The following is a 24,815-nucleotide window of genomic DNA, read 5'->3' as shown; positions in this document are numbered from 1 at the left end:
AGCCTCGTCATGCTTAATTGGGAAAAAAGTTATTACTACGTTTTAACGCAGAACATGGTACTGATTGAGTTGGCTAGAACAACTCCCTTATCAACTGATGGAACAGCTATTCTACATTTCTACTATTCATCAATCATGCTAGGTGGACCATTGAACTTAACAAGTCCCATTTGGCGACTATTATCTAAACTTAGGATGCATAACATTATACACCACACTACTTGCCTGCTAACTGACAACCTATATTAATCACAATTCAAGATACTTATTATTTGCATACCATTTATTCATTCATTCATTCTTCCCATCTATTTAAACCGACCTTCTCAAACATATTATTCCCCCAAAACACAAAAAAACAAATAACAAAAGAAAGCAACAAGTTAGCAATAACACATTAACATGGAGATTGATAAGAAACCAACCATGGATGACACCAAGAAGAAAATCAAGTATAATGGTGTCAAAGCCATGCCTTTTGTTATAGGTACGTTACTCTATCAATCACCTTAATTTCTCTCTTCTCCTTTCCCTTTTTTCTTACCGATCTTATCTTAATTTAGTGGTACATGTCGTTGAATTTTGTGACCCTAATATCACCCGTTCGAGTCCCCTGTACCAGTAGTTATCCCTAGGAGAGACCCCAAATAGGCCATGTACGATTTTTGTTAATGTTGTGTTCTTATGTACCTTTTGTTATAGGTACTACTCCATCAATCACGTTCATTTCTCTCTTCTTGTTTCCCTTTTTTTTCCCGAGATTATCTTGGTCTAGTGGTATAGGCGGTTGAACTTTGTGACTCTGGTGTCATAGGCTCAACTCCCCTATACCAGTAGTTACCCCTAGGCCTTAGGAGACCCTAGCTAGGCCATATATGTACGAGTTTTGTTAATGTTGCGTTGTTAATTGTTATTTACGTATGTGCAGGAAATGAGACGTTTGAAAAGCTAGGGACAATAGGAACATCACACAATTTGTTGGTTTATCTAACACAAGTTTTCAACATGAAGAGGATGACTGCAACAAATGTGCTTAACATCTTCAATGGATCAGCCAATTTAGCAACCCTTGTTGGTGCTTACCTTTGTGACACATACTTTGGTCGCTATAAGACCTTGGGTTTTGCTAGTATCGCATCTTTCTTGGTAAATCTACGTTTCATTTCCGATCTCTACTAGCTCTTTTTAATTTTCCAGTATGTTACTTCATAATCTTCATTAATATCACATAATCACATTCCAAAACGTCCAATTTTAACAATAACTTGTACGGAGTAAGATTATATGAAAAAGGTAACATAAGATCCATACTTTGTGTCGCCATATAGGAAAGTTTTCATTGTACATGTACAATATGGGTTAATTTGTTTTTTTCCCCCTTTTTGGTGTGAATGAGTCCCAAGAGAATAACAAATTACAAATGAAGGGAGCTAAGGAGGGTGATATGTGACCTATTGTCGAACAGATGCCCACAGTCTTAACCACCATACAAATACATCATTAGTATATGGTTTAATTTTTTTTAATAAAACACCCATGCAAGTAGTTGAGCTATGTTCATGTTCACCCATCACTTATTATTTTATTTAGTCTTTTATCACATAAAAGAAAAACCCCATAAATAAATTATATTGAACATATTTTCAGAAATCCCATACTAAGATATTGGAGTATGACTTTTGAATTTTGATACACAGACACTTTTTTGCAAGCCTGTGATTGTACTTGTACTTAGATATGCAATTTAATGATCTTTTCGTAATAAAATGAATAACTATTTACGAAAATGCCATTTAATTGAAAAAAATCACTGATCGAAGACCTCGTAGTTGATGGAACATATTCTTGACGCTTGAGTGATTAAAGATGAGCTCATGCCTAATTAACATATGTATATATACGTTTAATGTTCGAGTTAAGCAAAATAATTTAACCGTATAAGAATACAAACCCCCAGTCTTAACCATGGACAAGACCTCATATGTCTTGCTCCGTACCATTTAGCAAGTTAATTAACATGTAATTTTCCGAATGCAGGGAATGGTATTCCTAACATTAACAGCAGTAATACCAGGTTTACACCCTCCACACTGCACAACAGCACCCGAAAACTGCACAGGACCAACAACAGGACAACTCGCATTTCTAATAGGAGGATTATCATTCTTAATAGTAGGAGCAGGGGGGATCCGACCCTGTAATCTAGCATTCGGAGCAGATCAATTTGACCCGGAAACTGAATCGGGTAAACGAGGGATAAGCAGCTTCTTCAACTGGTACTACTTCACACTTACCTTCGCAGTCATGATCTCCGTTACAGTAGTGGTATACATTCAGAGCTCGATAAATTGGGGTATTGGTCTCGCTATACCTGCATTTTTCATGTTTCTTTCTTGCGCGTTGTTCTTTCTGGGGACGAAGTTGTATGTTATGGTGCTGCCTCAGGGGAGTCCCCTTACGAGTGTGGTGCAGGTTGCGGTGGCTGCTTTTAAGAAACGCGGGTTGGAGTTGCCGGAAAAGCCGTCTGTGATGTTGTTTGATTATGTTTCTGATCAGTCTATCAACTCTAAGTTCCCTCATTCTGACCAATTCAGGTACGGTACTTTCAAGCTGTCCATATCATTATATCATACATACTTTGACATGTTCAAGATTATTATGTATAGGAAAATCTAAATACGGTATTTATGGATACCTTGCACATAAAAGAGAGGAGAATGGATTTAAATCACTTAAAACGATTAACGAAATAGATACCATACCTATGGTATCGGCTTTTGTTTCCATTTTTCTGTTTTTTATAAAAACCAAAAACCAAAACTGCAATAATTAATTTAGTTTTTAGTTGTATTTTCAAAATCAAACATAATTACGATATGTATGAAACCAAAAACTGGAAACTGACACGATACCGAACAAACCCTTAGTTTTAAAATGAGAAAACCGTAAAGTGATAGTGCTTTCAACACAAAAAACCATGCATTTTTTCCTAAAATTTGTAAACTAAAAGGTACTTCCTCGGTCTCTTTTTATTATTTAGGTTTGTTATTATGCACGCGATTTAAAAAAATAATTAATGTTGATAAATATTTCTTTTTTTTATTTAAATAATGTAAATTACGGTAATTGATAATGTTTTCACTTTTATCCAAAATATGACATTGGAAAAATGGGAGAAATTTAATATCTCAATGGGGAAATGTGAAATGTTTAGTGCCCTAATAAATTTAGTTCATTAAAATAGTCACTTGCACGATTTGATATACTCCATAGTATTAAGTATATTTATGCTACAATACGAAAGGAAATATTCAAAATGTAAAGAATAAAATGAGATACCCAAAACAGAAAGCGTAAAGAATAAAAATGGATGGAGGGCATAGTTGTTAGCAAATTTTCCTTTATGTATCATTGAAATGTTTGTGTACGAATGCAGCAACAGTTATATTCTCGCTCTATCCGGAATTAATAGTCACATGCTCACATACACTTGTCTGACATGTTTTTCTTTGCTGTATAGATGCCTTGACAAAGCAGCTATAGTAACAAGCGAAGACAAAATAAACCCAGAAGGATCAGCAACAAACCCCTGGAAACTCTGTCCCATACAACAAATAGAACAAGTAAAATGCATAACCAGAGTATTCCCCATCTGGATTTCTGGAGTTGTGTACTACATTTCCATGGTAACCACAGGAAACTACGTCGTATTCCAAGCCTTACAGTCCGACAGACACGTAGGAGGAAGCAAGTTCCAGATCCCAGCCGCGTCTTACACCATATTCACAATGTTAGCAATGACAATCTGGATACCAATCTATGACAGGATCATAGTCCCTAAACTCAGGAAAATGACAGGAAAAGAAAGCGGAATTACAGTCCTTCAGAAAATGGGGATCGGTATGGCTCTAATGGTTTTTACCCTTGTTGTGTTCGGGTTAGTTGAGCACACGAGAAGGGTGTTTGCCTTAAGTAAGCCCGGTTTAGGGGTTGATCCTCAATCAGGGGTCATAATCTCATCAATGTCGGCGTTATGGTTGGTGCTTCCTCTGACATTAGCAGGATTATCAGAAGCGTTTACTATGATTGGATTAGTTGAGTTTTACTACAAACAGTTTCCTGAGAATATGCGCAGTATTGGTGGCGCGTTCTTGTTTTGTGGGATAGCAGTGTCGAATTACCTAGGAAGTTTTTTACAGACTGCTGTTGATAAGATGAGTAAAGGGTCGAAGAATGGAAGTTGGTTGGAAGAGGACATGAATGAGGGAAGGCTTGATTATTTTTACTACCTTGTTGCTGGTTTACAGTTGCTGAATCTTTTCTATTTTCTGGTGTGTGCAAGATGGTATAGGTATAGAGAAACTATCGGTAGATTAGATGATGAAAACGTTGAAGAAAAGAATTCAGAACTAGCTCTTGTATAAAATCCTGATCCGTCACTGGACATTAACTATACAAGTTTAGCTATGTGTTAATGTCTAATTTCTAGCTCTTGATCTTCTAAGCATAGTTATGATGTTACTATTGTAGTTTGTGAATCACATAATAGGAAAAGAATGATTACAATCCCTTGCAATTTTCGAGACTAAGGATTCGACTCTGTTACACGAAAAACCTTAAGAAAAACAAGTCAAAAAAATGGTTACTCAATATCAATTCAGAACTAAATAAGTTCATATAAGGAAAACCAAGTCCAGATTAGTTCAAATAAACAAATTCCTGCAAGTTTTTTCAGGTGAACAAAACAAAGGCTAAGTTCATATTTGGAAAATAAAGTCCAAATTAGTTCAAATTAACAAATTCCTGCAAGTTTTTTCAGGTAAAAAGAACAAAGCCTTACAGGAAAAAGATCACAAATTTCAGTACTCGGATCGGACTAGGAGGTTACTATGGTATCTACGTTTTTGAGTAATGATGTTACCGTTATTATTTGTGAATCACTTAATAGGAAAAGCATGATTAAAATCCCTTACAATTTCGAGACTAAGGCTTCGATTTTTTTACACGAAAACCCCTAAGAAAAACAAGTCAAAGAAATGGTCTAGTCAACAACAATCCACAACTAAAATAAGTCCGAATGAGTTTAAATAAAATCTCTATAAGGATCTTTCAGGTGAAAAGAACGAAGCCTTGCTGAAAAAAGTCACAAATTTCAGGACTCCGGTCGGTCTAGGAGATTAATATGGAATTGTGGATCTTACAAATATTTAGTACAGTAATTAAGCACCAACAAATTTGGAAAAAGTATGTGCCTTTTCTAGTATAGAAACACATAACATGGGGACCAAAAAATAAATGGTGGAGTCACAAATAGAACTCAGGAACATAATTGTGGTTGAATTTTGGTTCTGAAAGTTGGAATCTTATCATCTTTAAGCAGATAGATACTAATCTTGTAAATGGCATCATGTAATTTAATTAAATTTAATGCATTTCCCACAGTATAAGGCTAGTATAACTTTTGGGACCATATATATTTCCCTTCAAGCTTCTAACCACATAAACAAACAACAAATGTTATTGGAATATCCCAATTAATTCTTACAACTTTTTGTTGTTGAGGGGATATCCGGATATGTTGTACGCGTACCTAGCACACAACACTCCCGCTGTTTAGTGTACGGTTTCGGGAAGGTCCAAATGTATGCAGTCTTATCCTTATTTTCATAAAGAGGTTGTTTTCAGGGATTGAAACCGTGACCTAGCAAATAGCAAGTAGACACGTGAGACGTAGCAGATAGCAAGTAGACACTTGACCGTCGTGCCAAGGCACGCCCATCATCAAGGGATGCAAGCTTAGTTAATTTGGTTTTGAGAGGTAAGAGGTTGTAACAAGAAGGTGGAACCAAGGGGTGCTTGATAGGGGTTACGTTGTGGCCTCGCGACAACCCTGGACCTAAAAACGCGTTTTATGTAGGATGATCAACAAACAACAACAACAACAACAAAGCCTTAGTCTCAAAATGTCTATGTAGGATGATCGACGTGCTAAAACTCTAGGATGCCCTTTAATCATGTAAGGTTGCATACATTTGAACTTTCAAATCCTGTTAGGATTTTTAGAGGTTGTGTTTTAAATGAAAAGAAAACAATTCAACAATTCAAGCTGCAGGCTGCAGGCTGCAGCAGCATCAACTGTGTGTCAAAGAAGCGTAACAGAGCAATCAACCGTGTGCTATGCAGAAGGCCGCATGGCGCATGAGAAGGAAATAGAATAGCGGCATAAGGCTTTGAGAAGTCACTATCAACCTATCTAGTGATATAAATAGTCTGTATCAACTTATTCATGTTATAGTCATCCACAATCCCACAGTTCATTAGATCCTAGAACAGTAGTGAAATTAAGAGGCAGCATTCGGTTGCAGTCCTGCAGATATACAACTAGTTTAGTCGATAAAGTTTTCTAAGTAATTGGTAGCATGTTCATCAAGTGAGAATGATACCTGTCGGAAAGTCCACCAAGAGTGCGCTCTATTCACCCAATATTCACTTATTAGTGTTTTTTAAAACCATGCTTTTCCAAATAAGTACTCTTTTTATGTTTTAATCATGTCAGTCTCATCAATGCTCAGCAAGTGAGTGATTACCTTGACAACAACAAAAAGTGATTAAGAGAGAAAAGTGAACTGAATTATATAAAATTGATGTGAATTAAAACCTTAATCATCGTATAAACCTTATTATAACTTGTCACTTGTGTTTAGATTCTTTAGATTTGTTTTCATAACAATCATTAATATTGTGTGGAATGCCAAGTTGTAGTCTAGTACTACAGTCATTAGAACTACAAGTGTTATCATCGCGTACTCTCAAACCAATCATAGTTACTAGTAGAGAAACTTAATTCCTTTTATTTACAAATGTATTCGTCGGTAATAATAGAAGCATTGTTTTCCCCTGGTGAATTGTGTCCATGAATCCATCATGATGTGGGACTCTAAGATGCAGGAAATTTCATTGTACTATGAACACATATAAACAAGGGAATTGAATGTTGTTGTCTAGTTCTAGCGTACTCTAAAACCAATCATATTCTACAGTGCAATACTGTAAAAGATGAAAAAAAAATATGATTGGTTTGAGAACACGATGACCGTCACATTCGGCAATTTCCTTGTAAAAGTCAACTTCTCTTGTTCAAAACAGGTCAAGGTGGCCAGGTGGGTAAACGTTGCATCAACGACCCTTTAGTCATTAAGCCTGGCACCAACATTTCTGAGTTATAAAAGTTACACTTAAACACTAGAAACACCGAGAACGAAAGAGATAGCACCATCCTTAGGTGAAGCCATGGAAGAAACTAAGCGAGTTGACGACAATGAAAAGCCAAAGTTCAACTACAGAGGACTAAAGGCCATGCCTTTCATTATAGGTAACAAATATTTCTTTTCTTTTTACCTAAACTTGATAGTTTTCTCAATGGTTAACTGAACTTTTATGTGTAAAAAAATTGCAGGAAATGAGACATTCGAAAAACTCGGAGCAATAGGTACCTTGTCCAACTTGTTGGTGTACTTGACAACAGTATTCAACATGAAGACGATTACAGCAACAACTTTGATCACCATCTTTAATGGCACCACCAACTTTGCAACTTTGTTAGGGGCTTTCCTTTCTGATACCTACTTTGGCCGCTACACCACCCTGGGATTCGCCACCATTGCCTCGTTTCTGGTAATTTTTTCTGCATTCATACTCTTATCAGTCAATATTGCCATGATTTAAGACCATAGTTGAACTTTTTAACTGCAAATAGTGCATCAATATTTCCAGGCGTCTGTGTGTTAGAATTCAACCTTCCTTTACTTGTATTTTGCTTATATGCTGATGTTTGCCTTTTTAAACTGCAAAACAGCAACTACTAGTCAGTTTTAGTTAGTTTGCAGACTTAATACAAAGTACAAGTTGAACTAGAAAAGTAGTTTCAAATCTCAGGCTGTCGGCTTTCAAAATCAACATATCTAGTATTAAAACGACTAATTCTAAATTCGTTATTCAACTTAAACCATACTACTGTCAGAAATACTGAAATTACTTAAAACAGTAAGATTAGCAAGAAAATTGGCTATAATTATAAGCAGATTATGTAGACATAGTAACAAAGATGCAAACTTTAAAATGACTGCCTTTAAGAAAAATCTTACTGTCTGCAAACTTTCTGTCACCTTTTTTTATCCACAGGGATTATTTGTTATAGACCTAACAGCAGTAATCAAGAAGCTTCATCCTCCCCCATGCGGAGACGAGGAAAGAAACTGCACTGGACCGTCACAAGGACAGACAGCATTTTTACTGATGGGGTTCGGACTACTGATAGTAGGAGCAGCAGGAATAAGACCGTGTAACTTAGCCTTCGGAGCTGATCAGTTCAACCCTAATACAGAATCAGGAAAAAGAGGGATCAACAGTTTCTTCAATTGGTACTTCTTCACTTACACTTTTGCACAAATGGTGTCTTTGACACTGATAGTGTATGTGCAATCCAATGTGAGTTGGAGCATCGGATTAGCCATTCCTGCAGGTCTTATGTTCATTGCTTGTTTGCTGTTCTTCATGGGTTCCAAGATTTATGTGAAGATTAAGCCTCAAGGTAGTCCTATGTTGAGTTTAATTCAGGTTATAGTTGCTGCAATAAGAAAAAGCAAACTGAAGCACCCGGATTCTCAGTCGAGTTCTGTGCTGAAGTTTGTGTCTTCTGATTCTTTCAACTCCAAATTGCCTCACACAAACCAGTTCAGGTACAGACCTGTCTATATTATGCTAAATATTGTGTGCTCATAGAGGGTGAATCAATGCTGAATTGCTGATATCTAACTACTTAGATTGTACTGAAATGTTTTCAGATTCTTTGAGAAAGCCGCGATAATAACCCCTGACGACCAAATCAAACCTGACGGTTCAGCAGCTGATGCTTGGAAACTCTGCACAATGCAGCAGGTAGAAGAACTGAAATGCATACTAAGAGTGTTACCCATTTGGGCATCAGCCATAATATACCATGTTCCTATCGTGCTGATGCACACGTACGTGATATTCCAAGCACTTCAATCTGATAGAAGCTTTGGAAAAACAAAATTCAAAATTCCAGCTTCATCCTACATCGTTTTCATGATGATAAGCCTCACTGTTTGGATCCCAATCTATGATCGGATATTAGTCCCATTCCTCGAGAAAATCAAAGGAAAAGAGGGTGGAATCACGATTCTTCAAAGGATGGGAATCGGGATAGTATTCTCCATTCTCACAATGCTCGTGGCAGGGTTGATAGAAAGTCATCGCAGGAACCTTGCACTAACAGAACCAACACTCGGAATTTTCCCAAGAAAAGGAGAGATTTCTTCAATGTCAAGTTTCTGGCTGGTTTTTCCTTTAGGTTTAGCAGGACTTGCAGAAGCATTCATGGCGATTGGTCAGGTGGAATTCTACTACAAACAGTTTCCTGAAAACATGAGGAGCATTGCTGGATCTATCTTCTTTTTAGGGATCGGAATGTCGAGCTACTTAACCAGTTTGTTGATCTCTATAGTTCATAGAACGACAAAGAAAGGAACATCAGGTGATTGGTTAGATGAAGATCTTAACAAAGGGAAATTGGATTATTTCTATTACATGATAGGTGCACTATGTACAGTAAACTTTCTGTATTTCCTTGGGTGTTCTAAATGGTTTAAGTATAAAGGGAGTAATGAAAATGCCAAGAAAATAGATATAGAACCTATAGGTTGTGTAGAACTTAGTGAGTCTCAGAAGGGATCTGTATGATTTTCGCCGTCAGAGACTGCAGAAAACAGGAAAGGATGTTTCTGCTTTAGTTTTTACTCATGTAAATTACAGTATATACTTATCACAACGGCGTGTTTGGTAGGCCGGAATAGGTTGTGGTTATGGTGATGAATTTATATATAAAGTTGCATCTTCGCGGACATTGGCATGAACTTACTTATGCAGTATTACATTCATATGGGTCACCATTATTTCCTGCATGATAGACCATAACAGTACCAAACTACGCGTTTTTAGGACAGACAGGGCATGATTACTTAAATCAGTTTGCATTATCAGATGAAATACTTTCTTAGCAGGCATAGCTGCATGGGCATGGATGCATCCATAGTTCAACTGATAGATGGTCCCTAACCCTAACCCTAACCCTAACCCTAACCCACAACTCTACAAATTAGGAAAACAGCGAAGAACAATTAGACAATAAGTACAGTTATGGCCTTCTTCACAGCTAACTTTCCTTATTTGCTCTGTTTCACATGCCACAAACTATAAACTGAAGGGACAGGAGGGTATGGGGCGGAAAGAAAAGTACGAGATCTATAACTAGAAGTCGGGAATCCAATCCGAAGAAAGACTTTTTAGAAGCTTAAAAAAGTTAAATAATGTGTATGGACACTAACTAGGCTAGAAACATAGATAACGTTTGAGATGAAAGGTAAAGTAACCCTAACTAGTAACAAGAAACGAAATGTTCTGAATGAAACAAATGTGGTTAGACACCAAGTAAATGCAGTACTAATGACATTTCGCACTCTGTTAGTTGCCTCGGTGTTAGGTAATTAGCTGGACTAGTCTTTTAAAAATAGACACATTCCACTCTCAACTTCCAACAGAGACTGACCTGCATGAAATGCTGCATCAAAGAACTTTCTACTACAGGAATTATCGTGCAGAATCAAGTCACTTAACATTGTGAAACAATAGGCAACTATGGCAAGTCGATGTGCTGTACACCAGTAAATGCATTTACAGTATCAAAAGATGGAAAATAGAGACTAATCAAGAAATTCTAAGCAAACCAAATGCTGACTCCTTATCTTACCTGCTGTCTTGCTTAACCATTTTAAAAAATTTAATAATGAATTTGCATACCCTAATCTTGCAATTAATGGACGCTAAAGTAAATGCTATTAATGTGGTGGTATAGTTCTGGTAGTTAGTGAGGTAGGTTAGAGAATGAGAAAGACAGAGAAGTATGCATGTGAGTTGTGACTATAAGTTCTTCAAAGATTCCAAAACCCGACACTGGCAACCCTCAAACAGCAAGTAAAAGGCTTAAACTTCTCCAAAGCATAGCATTAATAGAAGTACATATGATTCTCTGAAGTAGTTAACTAAAACAATCTTAGTCTATAATGAGGCAAAATTTCCGAAATATCCCATATACGGGTCATGTCACTATTATTTCGAGAAATATACATCAATGTACATCATCTAAAAAAAAAGGTGAACAAACATTCCAAATTCCACCTATGAACTTCCAAAGTCACAAAAAATCAAACCCATATGACTATTATCACCACACAGTTAACTAGTTTAACAGATGTGGCCGACAACAATATCCCAAAGGCCATTGAACTGTAAGAAGACAATTTTAAGCCGGCTGCTCACACTTATAAGCCCCAATTGCATATTGCAAACAAAGGAGAAAAGATCATGGACGAAAATAGATGGAAGAACTTTTCATTTCAAAATAGTAAGAGCATGTTACACGAATAAGGAAGTAGCTTGAAAAGAAGAAAAAAAATAAAGAAAAAAGCTAACTCACAACTACATGCTGTACTAATCTTTACGCTCAGCATTTCATATTTAATGCTATTGTATAACCATTTGTTTAACCTCAGACAGTGTATGATCCCTGAATTGTCTCAATGTCGAGCCCCTTCAGCTTCACCACAGAATCCACGTGCCCTTTCAGGGTAAGAAGTTCCCTCAACCTGCAACAAGGCAAGTAATGTAACAGGTGAGCAGAAGATAATTTCTATCCTTCCATTATATGCACAAGGCACACAGCAAATTACGGAGTACTGGTTCTAATCAAAATCTAATTTTCCAGGTATGAAGTGCTGTGTTTAGTATCAGCTTTTAGAGGGCTTTCAAAATTTTATGTAGTCATATCTGCAAGAAAGAATTGCGGGGAACATTCAACTGCGGTTTTAGCACAAGAAAATTTACATACCTAGCCATTTCAGCTCTTCTTTTGGCCTCCTCAGCCATTTGATTGAGTTCATGGTAACTTGTTCGATCGGTAAACATCTTGGGGTCTGGTGCTTGTAGTCCATGAAGAGTTCTTTGTGCATGAGCCCACTTAAGCTCACGTTCTTCCTTTCCAAAATCTTTCTTTTTTGTGAAGGCAATCTGCAAATAGAGAGAGCAGTTTTGTTACCGTACATCTTAAAAAAAAAAAAAAAAATTGAAGTTCAGCGATAACTTGCTGCCATGCATACCCTTTGTTCAATGACGAGATCCCAAGCTCTTCCACTGAGAACATAACGGATGAAGAATTTGACAAAATCAAGTGGGATATAGAAGATGACATTGAACAGCCAAATGACACCAGCCCAACCCCAACCAATTCCTTCAATTGCAGCAAACGCCCAATTTGCATATACCGCAATCAAAGTAGCGACCTGTAAGGTGGAGTAGCTGAATTAGGATTCAACCTAGGAATCAGAGAAAATGTATTCTTGAATATAAGGCACATAAATAAATTACCAGCTGAGCAACTATGAAAGCACCAACTAGCAATAGACCAGGGCGCTCCACAAAAGACCAACTTCTAGATCGAGTAACAAATATAAGCGCCTGACTAATTGTGCTGACTTGAAGGTATACAGCAGATGCAAGCTTGTGCGTGATAACCAAACGTGCATTATCATCGGTAGCTGATTGTCTGTTCAAGTGCGAAACCCCAAACATCCTCTGCAGAATGGCGAGGAAAGTTAGTCAACCAAATAAAATATGAGAACTCAGTGCAGAAAAGTGGATGCAAGTAATGGAACTACACCACAAGTAAGCTATTAGAAGTCAACAACAAACAAGAGTACAAAAATAGCTTTGAAGAAGAAATGGGGAAAGGGTAGAAGTGAGCATCTAGCATTAGTATATTTTGAGGCAAAAAAAAATCCAACTCAATGTTCAGTCAAAGCACAACCACATACCGGGAAGAAATCAGTCTCGTATGCTGCCCAGAAAAATATCACAGTCATCATAGCCAAGTAACTACCAATGACTATTCCCGTAGCAAAAATCTCAGCCAGCTTCCAGCTGTCTGGCAAAGGAGATGGCGTCACTCTGTCCTTTGATATGGTCATAATGGTACCTAAAGGCCATAATGACGGTCAATTGACAAGAAATGATATTTTTAGAACTTAGAATTCAGACAACATATATCATGAATTTGAATGGTAAATACTACAGAACTTCCTCAACAAAGGATTTGTATTTCCAAGTCATTTGAAACAATTTTTGGAACAATTCTTCCAAAATAATCATTTCCTTTCCTCTGATCAGAAAAAAGCATGTTCATTAGTGGTTTGGGAAGGCGAGAAACTAAAAGTCAATTTTCTTACAGAGGCAGGGGTAGGAAAAGCTTCCCTTTTCCTCAAAACCCAAGGATAATGTAGATTAAACAATTGTACAAATACAGAACAGGTAAGAGACAGTATCTTGTAACTCAATACATTTGGCCAGCAGATGAAAAGCCAACATGAAATAATCCATGGGTCTGTTGAAACTTGAAACTGACTGCCTTCCACAGTGATAAAGCAGGGTATTATCTAGAATTCTAGATAGACAGAACCCAACCAAAGATCTTCTAAAATGTCATTACCAACATTATGTCTCTGTCAATGACGCACCAGGTAGCATACATGCAAAATGGCTAAAATATTTCAAGAGTTTGCAAATTCTTGTGAAAGATTCCGAAGAAAAGAAGAAAAAAGAAGACGAAAACTAACATCTCTAAACGAAACTTTTACTTCCATTGAGAATTAAGGGCACCGTTGAGCATTTGGCTCATTGGTACCATCTTCATCTTCCATTGGGGGAAACTGATACAAACCACAGGAGCCCCATCCTCCAACTGTCACGATAGTGGTGCATATTAACTGGCCTGGTCTTTGGGCCTGGACCAGGTGGTGGACACTTGGACGGTGGGTTTGACTCAATAAAAGAACGTTTGAGGGGAGGGAAAGAGAAAATGACATGAGGGAAAATAACATGAAATGAAAACCATACCATCATTGAGAATGGCAATGATCAGAACCATGAAGGGTGGAAAATCAAATTTCCATATGAGAGCCAATAGCATGAAGCCAAGCTGTCATTCGGAAAGGAAGAGTGTAAAGAAACAGCTATGAAATGATACCAGCCACAAGGACTTCACGAGTCACGACTGATATAGTTGATAATTTTCTCAAAAGATAGAAAGTAACATACCACGATACGAATAGTGATAGAAACGGCATAAATCTGCAGGGAAGAAAAACAGCGGAAAAACCTTATAAGATAAAGCCATAGAAGGTTAAAGTGTTATTTAAAGCCATATAAGGCCCTGCTTGATTGTGAAATGGAGTATCTTGCAAAATATTCATACAAAGTCGGCCAATAAAAGGACCATCAGCTTTGAAGAAAGTAATAAAACAGTCTTCTTTTTCCAAGATAAAAACTTACAGTGTAATTTTTCATTCTCTGGAAGATTGCTCGACTTGTCAATACAGCACTAATGATAACGCTGAGACCAGGCTCAGTAAGAACAATATCTGAAGCACTACGAGCAGCGTCTGTTGCATCAGCAACAGCTATCCCAATGTCAGCCTTCTTAAGAGCTGGGGCATCATTCACTCCATCACCAGTCATTCCACAAATATGTTTCCGGGCTTGCAATCGCTTGACAATTTCATATTTATGCTCTGCATTAAATTAAAATGTCAAAGCCACAAACATATGCAGGGCGAAAACCAATATGCAGATATTCTACCACAGAAACTAAAATAAACAAAAAAAACTGTAAAAAAGCCACAACAGTGGCATATTACCAGGGAAAACGCCGGCAAATCCATCCGCTTTTTCAATCAGATCATCAATCGGTAAAGAGGTAATTGAATTATCCTTACTCTGCCCAAGTAAAGACGATGAAGGGTACATGTTGGTACCCATGCCCAAGCGACGACCAGTTTCTTTTCCAATTGCCAGTTGATCACCTGGTAAAATTTTCACCCATTGTGGCAAAGGTAATTCGTCTGCATTAGCTTCTAGTGTATACAACGCATAAAGATTGTTCCTTACAGTTCAGGTGGACGTACCAGTGATCATTTTCACACTTACTCCGAGATTTAAAGCCCGCCTTATAGTATCTGCACTGTCATGTCTTGGTGGATCAAAGAGAGGCATCAGACCTATGAATTGCCATGGACCTCCAGGACTTTCTTTCCTCCCCTCTGGAACTTCCTGAAAGAGCATGTATAGAGTATTAGAAGTAGTCAAACCATTTTCCACGATAATATAGGTCTCCTTTTTATAACGTTTTCATTTCTCTATGGATAGGAAATCACCTGATACGCAACAGCAAGTGAACGCAAGCCTCGTTCAGCAAACTTGTCAATAACAGAATGAACTCTTCGTTCTATGTCTGACTTATTGTGAGCCAGATTCAAAATCTGTGAAGTAATAAAAGACGAGAGTTATGAAGTTTCACAAATCTGCATAGAGGACCTGTAATTAAGACTTCGATAATATACCTGTTCTGGAGCACCTTTGCTGACTCTATGCATTTTACCATCCCTGTCAATGTAAGTCAATGCTGTTCTTTTGTCGGTGGGGTTGAACGGTAGAAAGTGAATCTCTTGAATGTCAGCCCTAGCCTGTACAAAGAAATGACATCAGCAAACAAAAATCACGAAGAAGCAAGCCAAAGTAAAAGTAAAAGTTACATATTATGAGATCAATTCATTAACCTCCTTAGGATCAGCTAGCATGCCAACTATTGCAGCATCTATTGCATCTTGGTTTTCTATCCTGGAAGCTTGAGCAGACATCAGAACAACAGTATCTGCATCCACTCCCTTGGCAAATACCTGGAACAGGTTTCATTTGAATGTAAGCAGCATGAACCATAATAACTTTTACATAAAAAAAAAAAACAGAGGCTACTGAACTTGCCTCGATCAGATTTTTGTCTACTGTAAGCTTGTTCAACGTCAAAGTTCCAGTTTTATCACTGCAAAGAACATCCATACCAGCCATCTCTTCTATTGCAGTCATTCTCTTTGTAATGGCACCCTGCATTTTCATTATAACATTAAGAATAGGTCAACTGCAAAGCTGTAAATGCAGTAATATGAACATCCCATGCTAGGGAAAACCAACCTGCTGGGCTAGGCGATGTGAACCGATTGCCATTGTGACTGATAGAACAGTGGGCATGGCAATAGGAATCCCTCCAATGAGAAGGACAAGCATATTGTCAATCCCTGGGCGATATGCACGGTGTTGAATAGGATACATAACAACAATTTCTACTAGCATCCCAACAGCAATTGAACAGATACAAAAGTTCCCTATTGCCGTTAACACCTGCAAAATAGCACAACATTTCAGCATCATCACAATCACGGAATGAAAAACCGGGGCTAGTTTAAAATGACAAATTATCAACAATAAAAAGAAAAGACAATGTTTATCATGTTTGGTGTCCTTGCCTTTTGGAAATGACCAACTTGATTGGTTGAATCAACAAGGTGGGCAGCCTTTCCGAAAAATGTGTGCACACCAGTTGCAATGACAATGGCTTCAATTTCTCCTTGTTTGCAAGTAGAACCAGAGTATACACCATCACCTGGGCCTTTTGTAACAGGAAGAGACTCTCCCGTCAACGAAGACTGCAACCATCACAGCTTCTAGTAACTCAAATTGTCGTCCAACAATATACTACGTACTATTCCTTCAATAATATTGTTAATAAGCCTACCTGATCAATCTTAAGAGGATCACCGTCCATTAAACGAGCATCTGCTGGAACAATGTCCCCTAATTTGATACTAATAATGTCACCTGGAACCAAAACTGCTGCATCTTCTTCATTCCACTTCCCGTTACGTAAGACCTTTACATAGCAATTGTTACAACCCAAATATAAAAACACAAACACTGATATGTACATCAAAAAACCCAGTCAATAAAGACAGTTTATGACTCCATCAAAAGATACATAGAGAGCGAGTACCTTAGCTTTGGGAGCCAAACGAGCCATAAGAGCAGCTGCTGCATTTCCGGCATTATTCTCTTCGATAAAGCTAATTGTCGAGTTAATTACAAGCAATGTAATGATACCCACAAAATCTTGCCAATCAGGAGGCTTACCCTGAACAAATTAGATTGTAATATATATCACAATTCTGAAAAACAACCAAAAGTTCTTGAGCAGTATATAAAGTAAATTTACAATTTCTCACCCCTCCATTAGCAAGAGCAATTGCCATAATAGCTGCAGCTTCCATAACCCATGATAGAGGATTCCACATAAACCCCAAAAACTTCAAGAATTTGCTCTCCTAAATTTACCACACCCACAATTTAACATTATAAGATAAACTATCCAAAAGCATTAAAAATAAATTAATACCAATATAATCAACAAAATTATCAAAAAAATCATCATAATTCAGTAACATTCTACTTAAATTCACAAATTTTACATAATAATAATTATGAACAGAACTGGTGATTATTAACTAAAAATGGCTAAAGCAACAAGAATCTTACCCTTTTCTCCTCAAGTTTATTGGGACCAAAAATTGTTAACCTTTCTTCTGCAGCATCACTAGTAAGACCCTCTTTGCTACATCTTAGATTCTCAAAAACCTCTTCTATAGGTATATTCTCCTGCACCCACAAATTTTCCAAAAAATAAAAATTTCCAAAATCAGCAAAAAAAAACATAAAATTATAGTAAAATTATTAAACCATGAATACCCAGCAAAAAGGTAAAGAAACAGATCCATTACCAAATCAACAGCTTCTTTCAACACTGCTTCCAAAACTTCAGACTTTTCAGCCATTTTTCTCTGAACCCAATTCTTCTTTCCTTAATTTTTTTGGTCCCTAAAAACCCAGTTTACAGATCATAACCATAAAAAAAGCTGTAAACAAAAAGACCATGAAAAAACTATAAGAGAGCAGAAAAATGGTAGGTACGATAAATTTATATAAAAATTTAAACTTTTAATAAAATAAAAACTACCCAGAGAGAAAAAAAAATGGGAATTTAAAGGATCAGGTAGGGTTTGGAAGGAAGAAGAAGTGTACCCAGATAAGTGAGATAACCCCGCAACAATACCAAATTCCAAAGAAGTGGAAACGAAGCCAGTAACAGTTGATATGATAAACAAGAAATGGGTCTCACTCTCTCTCCTCCCTTATAAGAGTAAGTTTGAAGTACTCAGTAATTCAGTATTGTTTACTAAACATTACTTACACCGATAATTAAGAGGGAGGCTACATCGCTGGTAACCAGCGGCACAATTACTCCATACCCGGGGTAAAATGGTAATTTCATCTCATGAGTTGAAAAGTCAAACAAAGTACTACATATGAGCAAAAAATACAGTAATTAGTACAACAATGACAGTATTTTAATACAACAATGACAGTATTTATGCAAACGATGACAAAACTTATATAATACTTGTATACATACTTTTACCCATTCATTTAATATGCAACACTTTTATCCATTCATTTAAATGATCTCTTTACTTTTTATATTTCATTACAGTTGTATACAAAATTTCCTTTTTTTGGGTGATTGTGACAGTATTTTAATACAACAATGACAGTATATATACAACAATGACAATATTTATATTAGAAATGACAGTATATAACAAGTTCACAACACTTTTACACATTTATTTGAAGGTGGGCCATGTTTCCAATTTTTTTTATTTTTTAAAGTGGGTATGGGGTGCTTACAACCTCGATAATTAAGAGTCATTTCCTTATAAAATGCAAAAATCTCTTTCCGATAGTTTTAGTATACCCGACTTTTTTGTTATTTTGTAAATACGCTTTACTAGAGATTAAAATTGTGTCAGACCAAATTTTTTTTGTTTATTAACATAGTTACACCGATAATTATTCTCGTGATTTCGACGTGTATTTTCTAAAATAACTTCAATTTAGGAAATAATTTCTACTAATTTCTATTTCTAATTTTGTTTGTTTTGGTCTTAACTAACATGGAAAAAAGCCAAAATGAATTTAGAAATTAACAATAAAAGTAATAGACCTACCAAAAGCCATGTGCTTCCAGCCTTATTTCAATAAATGGCCCAATTATTGATTTCAATTCATCAATTGAATTATTTTTCTTTCCTTCCTTAAAACGGTTTTAAACTAAACAATTACTTTCACTTAAAATTTTGTTACAATACGATCAGTTTCTTCACTCCCAAATTATTATCTGAGTATTCTGTATTGTATATGTTAAAACTCGTACATATCATTTTCTGTTTTCAGTTTTCTATTATCAGTATTAAGTTACTAATATAATAGGGATAATAAAGTTTGGGTTCATAATTCAGCCATAAACTAAAACCGGACAATGATAATGATAGTAAGTGGGGGTTAATTAGGGATGTTTTAGCACATAGAGATGTTTTACGTTTTACTTACTTATGCACAGGGCACGAAAAAAGAGATTGGTGAACGGTTTACCTAACGGAATATTTTAATGATATATTGTGATTAGTGTCAAAAGGACTTATGAGGTGCATAATTCCGTACAAAACGGCAGTGATGACAGTCATTAGTTCAACCATAAGGAGTTAAATAAAGTGATTAGCAATGGCTTTATGTGATTAAATAATGTGATAGTTTCAACAGGTGCTTTGATACTCTATTTCATGTTGCACCAAATCAAATCTTTTTTTTGATAAACTTTCATTGTGAAGGAATAATTACAGCATTCTCATGTGAACCCATCTGTCTTTCTGTAGAGCCTCACTTTTGCTAATTTTTTACATTTTTACTGTTAAAGTACATTTAAAGTTTATCTTTCCTAAGTTTTTATCCCAATTTATTTTTCCTTAAATGAGGTGAAATTTCAAATTTTACATTACCTTAACGCAGACGGACAGACGGTACACAATATGCGATTTTGGCATGACCGGGGTAAGCGACGGATCATGACCATCAAATTTTAAGGGCCCTGGATTTTAGGTATATTTGGAACATTGATTAAGGCGTTGTTTTATTCAATTCGTATGGTATTGGGATCTACTCCTATTAATCGACTTCCTTTTAATTATTTTGAAGATTTATCACATTTACTAACATATGACGATCGGACACATGCACATCACTAATATCTTTTTATATTTAACTTGAAAGATCAATTTACATGGACAAGCAAATTAGAAACCAAAACTCTATATCTCTTATTGCTCCATTCTTTCCCAATTTCTCAATTTAATGTAGTGAAATTTTTGCTTAATAGAAGTTTAGTATTTTATTTACATAATGAATTGAGGGTCTCATTTTGAGAAAATTGCACGTACATGCACCATATCATAGCTTTATCGTAGCCCCAACATTGGCACGTACATAAGAAGGTTTTCCTTCACTGTGGAAATGTTCAAAGTCTTACTAACTATACGTACTCCGTATTACTACGTATTTAAATTTGCCGCATGTTACTAAGAAAACTTTAATGTTTAAAGTCTTACCAACTATACTCCGTATTACTATGTATATTAAAATTGATTGCATGTTACTTAATATAACTTTTAACACGTAGTCACATAGACACGGGCTATTTTTTAGAGACAAATTTGTATAGTTTAATAGGAGTAAAAGAGAAATTGGTGTCAAAACATCAATAAGACTATAAGAGGACTTAGATAAAGTGCCACCCATTAATATCCTAATACCTAGGTTACGTTGTACGAGTTTAACTTTCCATTGATAACTTTGATTCCTTAGGTTATACGTAATCTCGTAGCTCTCGTTACATGTAGTGACACAACCACAAGGACACAAATTTTACACTGCACGACTTAGATAAAGTGTCACTAGCTCATTAATTAATTTATTTGATTTATGACCTAGGTTACATCCATTGATAACTTTGATTTCTTAATTAGGTTGTACGTGCCTCGTTTACATTTAGTGACAGTGTGACACGATCACAAAAACACAAATTTCACACGACACGATACCTAGATCATATTATACGAGTACATTTTTCTTTTGATAACTTTGATTTATTATTTTATTACATGTAATCTCATTTACATTTAATGACACAATCACAAAAACATAAACTTTACACTACACGGCAAGACAAGACTTATATACTCTCTTATGTAATTAAGGAGATACAAGACAAGTGAGTAGAGATTACCTGAAGAACACGATTATATAGAACAGAATCTCTAAAAAAAAATCATTCGAAACAAAAGCAAAACATAAGATCCAATCATGTGAATTGGTTGGAGTAACACCAAATAATTATTAATTAAAAAGGTTAACATTTATGGTCATGTGGGTATTGTCTTATTGTGAGACATAATATCTGTTTGGCTGCATGTTGTGATGTAAAGAAGGGGGAAGATTTTTCTCCACTAATTCCAGGCTATCACATATTCACATTAATCCACACCCACATGAATTTTGTCTCGTCCAAACAGGACTCAAACGTACTAAATCCGTACTACTATACTACTAAAAGTCATCCGTATTTATCTATGCATTGCATGCAACCAACTTGGATTTTATGGTGGGAAAAGTGTCACACTTTTGCATGCATATGTGTTCAATCCTCTGCTATTGTACTTAATTCGTACAACCTTAGTAGTAATTGTGAGTAACTATGTTTGGAACCCGGCCTTAGATCTTCATAAGCGGACGCTCAAGATCTTTATATATAACATGGTCGTGGCCGTGTCGAGCCGAGTCCAGACTGGCTTACGTTCAACCAACGTATTTCATGACATGTCAAAATTTTCAAATGGACGGCTCATGCACGACCCAAATTCTCGTGTCATGCATGCCTACATGCCTGAGCATAATATCACTCAATTTAACGTGCTTTGTCGTGCTGGACTGTGACATGTTATATCATTTCGTGCTTCTTCCAATAAAACTTACAACCCGAGCGCAACCCATGATTAATTTCTTGCCATTCTTGGTAGCCTTTTGGGCCATGTCAATATGTCATGAGCTAGTTAATATTTAGTAAACACTGCACGTACCTAGCTACAGTGGAGGAACCACTATAAGACAAGTGTGGGTTGCTGTCCACCCAATTTTTTATTTTTTTAAAACCGTGTATACCTTGTATTTATTAAAAAGGTATATAACCACGAATTAGATATTGATTGTAATCTCATGTCTGGTTGTCGACACCCCGATTTTAAAATTCTAACCCTGCTATAACCTAGCTACCGAGTTACTTACCCGACCCCTATAAAGAATATGGTCAATTGTCTATTCGTGTTGAACGTACGTCTTCGATCCTTCCTGCAAGTCTCTAAGAAAATACTAAGAACTAGATGAACAATTTATATAGAGAATTGGGTGTGTATTATTAACTCTCAATTAATGAGGTACCCACTTTTTCAAGATTTAGGTCTACTCTTGGCCCTCTTGGGTTCATTACTCATAGTAGAGAAGAGGATGGAGTAGGCGGTGTAGGCCTCATAGTAGAGGGGGGGATGGAGTAGGCGGTGTAGGTCATCCACCCGCCATATTAAATATAGTCTTATATGCACGCGATGCGTGCGAAAATATATAGAAAACAAAAATATGTACAATAGCAGAGGATTGAACACATACAAACATCACAATATATAGAAAACAAAAATATGTACTACGTACATTAGTAGTAGATTTTTTGTATGTTTACATTTTCCAAATTGGAACCAATGATATCTTGGTCTTGTGGCTAAAACCGAAGACCTTTGTATAATAAGCCTCAATTTGAGTCTCCCCGTTCGTAATTTGTTTTGCCTCGTGGCTTATTTGCACCGGGAAAAAAAAATTGAAATTGTTTGGGATCGGATCGATATAATATTTGGTATCTCAATGTCGTAGTGATTTATTAGAGATTTAGAGATTTAGAGATAGGCGATACCGCGATAGTACAAGTAATTAATAAGAGAAATACAAAAAAATCAAACATTTCAGATGCTCCCTTATAGAACAAAGATTGTCTAACTTCGATAAATTAGACCATTATCGTAATCATACTTTTGGTGTCCATTTATCGACCTCTTAAACTAAGGGAAAAAATCATTTTTATTAATTTGGCACTATAAATTGTGATGTTTAGATTGAAACTCGAAAGTCACAAACAACATGATTGAATACTTCGTATGTATCCTATAATCTATAGTCCGTAGTACGGTGTATCAATTATCATAAAGAGAAAGAAAACAAAGACAATTTGTCTAGTAGTTGTAAGGTTGGTTGATTCATTTGAATTAAAGTTAATTTATTAGTTTTTATTTTTCTAAGGGATGTATCACCTGATAATCCAGAGCCTAATAGAATCAGACTAATCTAAACTTGAGTCCGCCCATGCCCCAATTACCGAAAACCTATCCTAACAACGATCCTAAATCTCGTACACGAAACCTTTATTGGACTAGAAATCTAGAATAACTCATTTATCAACTGATACAAACACTTGTTTTTTTTGACGTTAGCACCCTTAGGGGTAATCCGGATTCGGAGCGAATTTTGGGTGATACAAACACTTGTTGGTTGTTGTTGATTTATGTGAGTACTAATAAATGTCCATGTCCTATGAGCCAAATGCATCACATGCAATTCGATCACAAGTTAAAGGGTTATAAGAGCATGGCACATGGTTTTGGGTTTACAAAAGTTTTAACGACCAAAAAGCCTACTGCTAGACTGCTAGTACGTGATAGTACGTAGTACAAGAAAAGCACTCGTATGTATATTGTCGTAGTGCTTGCTTTGTCTGCATTGGGCCATTGCCTGATTGTCTCCGTAACATTACAATCAATCAACATATTCATGTTTAGGGGCGTTTGATTAAAGATAGTGCGATCCAACTAAAGATTTTAATCCCAGTGATGCAAACGGTTAGTGTCAGGGTTATAATGACGTCATGATTAGGGATGTAAATGGATGGGATTTGGATCCGGTGGAGCATCACCCGCATTCATCCGCTACATCTGATCCATCTGTCACCCGCTTTACTCATCACCCACATTCCGTCCATACATTATCACCCACGGGTGAACCTGGTGGAACAGGTGATATTCGGGTGAAAATTATAAACCATTAAAAATTCACCACTTAATAATATGCACAAAACATCACCCGCATTCGACCAACATCCATCACTCGCTTCACCCATCACCCGTTTTTCATCCATTTAATTCGGGTTTTCACCCGTTTAATTATAGCGGGTGACCGGATTAATGTATCATCCACTTGATTTCCATCCCTAATCGTATCATATAGGAAGGCCTTAACCACTACTCCAACTTTGTTTTTGTTTATATTAAGGAAACTGTAATACCCCAAATTTTTAAAACTTGATTAATTATGCCTAATTATTTTTATTTAGCTTAAAATCGTTTTAAATCCTAACTTCAAATTTTATTTTAATTAATTAACGAATTTTATTGCGATTAAATTTTAATATCGTTACACGCTTTATTTTTTAAAATTTTATAATTTAATTTTACGAGCTTAAACTATATTTTTATTTTTATTTCGAATTTTTTTTATAATTTCTGAACATTCTTAATTTACTCGAAAACTAAAATTATTTTATGTTATCGATATTTTATAAAGAATTATTTCAAACTTGTTTTAAATAAGGATTCATATTTTTATCAATTTCTAATTATAGCAACAAATTTCAGAAATTTAGCCCAACTAAATGAAATTACCAAAATGCCCCTAAAGAGCAAATTGGCATCTTTCTTCTCTTACTGCTTGTTCCTCACGTATGAAGTTGGAAACAATCTCTTCATTCTCTTCTTCCC

The 24,815-nt window shown here is 36.1% G+C and overlaps 3 protein-coding genes and 1 long non-coding RNA gene across 5 annotated transcripts; 2 read left to right on the top strand and 2 right to left on the bottom strand.

Moving 5' to 3' along the window:
* Window positions 1-280: 280 nt before the first annotated feature.
* Window positions 281-4,524, top strand: LOC110804935 (protein NRT1/ PTR FAMILY 2.11). The gene is made up of 4 exons (XM_022010534.2): window positions 281-487; window positions 929-1,146; window positions 2,038-2,594; window positions 3,521-4,524. Exons 1-4 carry the CDS (start codon window positions 403-405, stop codon window positions 4,422-4,424), a joined length of 1,764 nt encoding a protein of 587 aa, XP_021866226.2. The 5' UTR covers window positions 281-402; the 3' UTR covers window positions 4,425-4,524.
* A 2,515-nt stretch (window positions 4,525-7,039) lies between these two features.
* On the top strand, window positions 7,040-9,923 carry LOC110804939 (protein NRT1/ PTR FAMILY 2.11). Its single transcript, XM_022010538.2, has 4 exons — window positions 7,040-7,372; window positions 7,457-7,674; window positions 8,182-8,738; window positions 8,844-9,923. Exons 1-4 carry the CDS (start codon window positions 7,291-7,293, stop codon window positions 9,760-9,762), a joined length of 1,776 nt encoding a protein of 591 aa, XP_021866230.2. The 5' UTR covers window positions 7,040-7,290; the 3' UTR covers window positions 9,763-9,923.
* LOC130460714 (uncharacterized) lies at window positions 7,556-8,336 on the bottom strand. Its single transcript, XR_008920777.1, has 3 exons — window positions 8,166-8,336; window positions 7,797-7,844; window positions 7,556-7,684 (listed from the first exon to the last, which is right to left on the bottom strand). It is a non-coding gene; the product is annotated as an uncharacterized lncRNA (long non-coding RNA).
* A 1,520-nt stretch (window positions 9,924-11,443) lies between the features above and the next one.
* LOC110804925 (plasma membrane ATPase 1) lies at window positions 11,444-18,249 on the bottom strand. Of its 2 annotated transcripts, none has more exons than XM_022010525.2 (22): window positions 18,094-18,249; window positions 17,793-17,927; window positions 17,551-17,670; window positions 17,241-17,339; window positions 17,012-17,149; window positions 16,757-16,891; window positions 16,488-16,667; window positions 16,156-16,362; window positions 15,949-16,068; window positions 15,744-15,863; window positions 15,528-15,650; window positions 15,342-15,446; window positions 15,093-15,237; window positions 14,826-14,990; window positions 14,461-14,699; window positions 14,227-14,259; window positions 14,026-14,107; window positions 12,948-13,108; window positions 12,502-12,708; window positions 12,234-12,416; window positions 11,966-12,144; window positions 11,444-11,723 (listed from the first exon to the last, which is right to left on the bottom strand). In XM_022010525.2, exons 2-22 carry the CDS (start codon window positions 17,844-17,846, stop codon window positions 11,627-11,629), a joined length of 2,892 nt encoding a protein of 963 aa, XP_021866217.1. In that variant the 5' UTR covers window positions 17,847-17,927; window positions 18,094-18,249; the 3' UTR covers window positions 11,444-11,626. The 2 variants fall into 2 exon arrangements, with proteins under 2 accessions (XP_021866217.1, XP_056683951.1); XM_056827973.1 differs by having other exon boundaries at window positions 17,793-17,889; window positions 18,094-18,172.
* Window positions 18,250-24,815: the final 6,566 nt, after the last annotated feature.

Source organism: Spinacia oleracea, chromosome 5 (genome assembly GCF_020520425.1).
Source record: "Spinacia oleracea cultivar Varoflay chromosome 5, BTI_SOV_V1, whole genome shotgun sequence".
NCBI lineage: Eukaryota > Viridiplantae > Streptophyta > Magnoliopsida > Caryophyllales > Amaranthaceae > Spinacia > Spinacia oleracea.
Note: the sequence above shows the minus strand (reverse complement) of the source record. Positions and strands in the feature narration are given on the sequence as shown.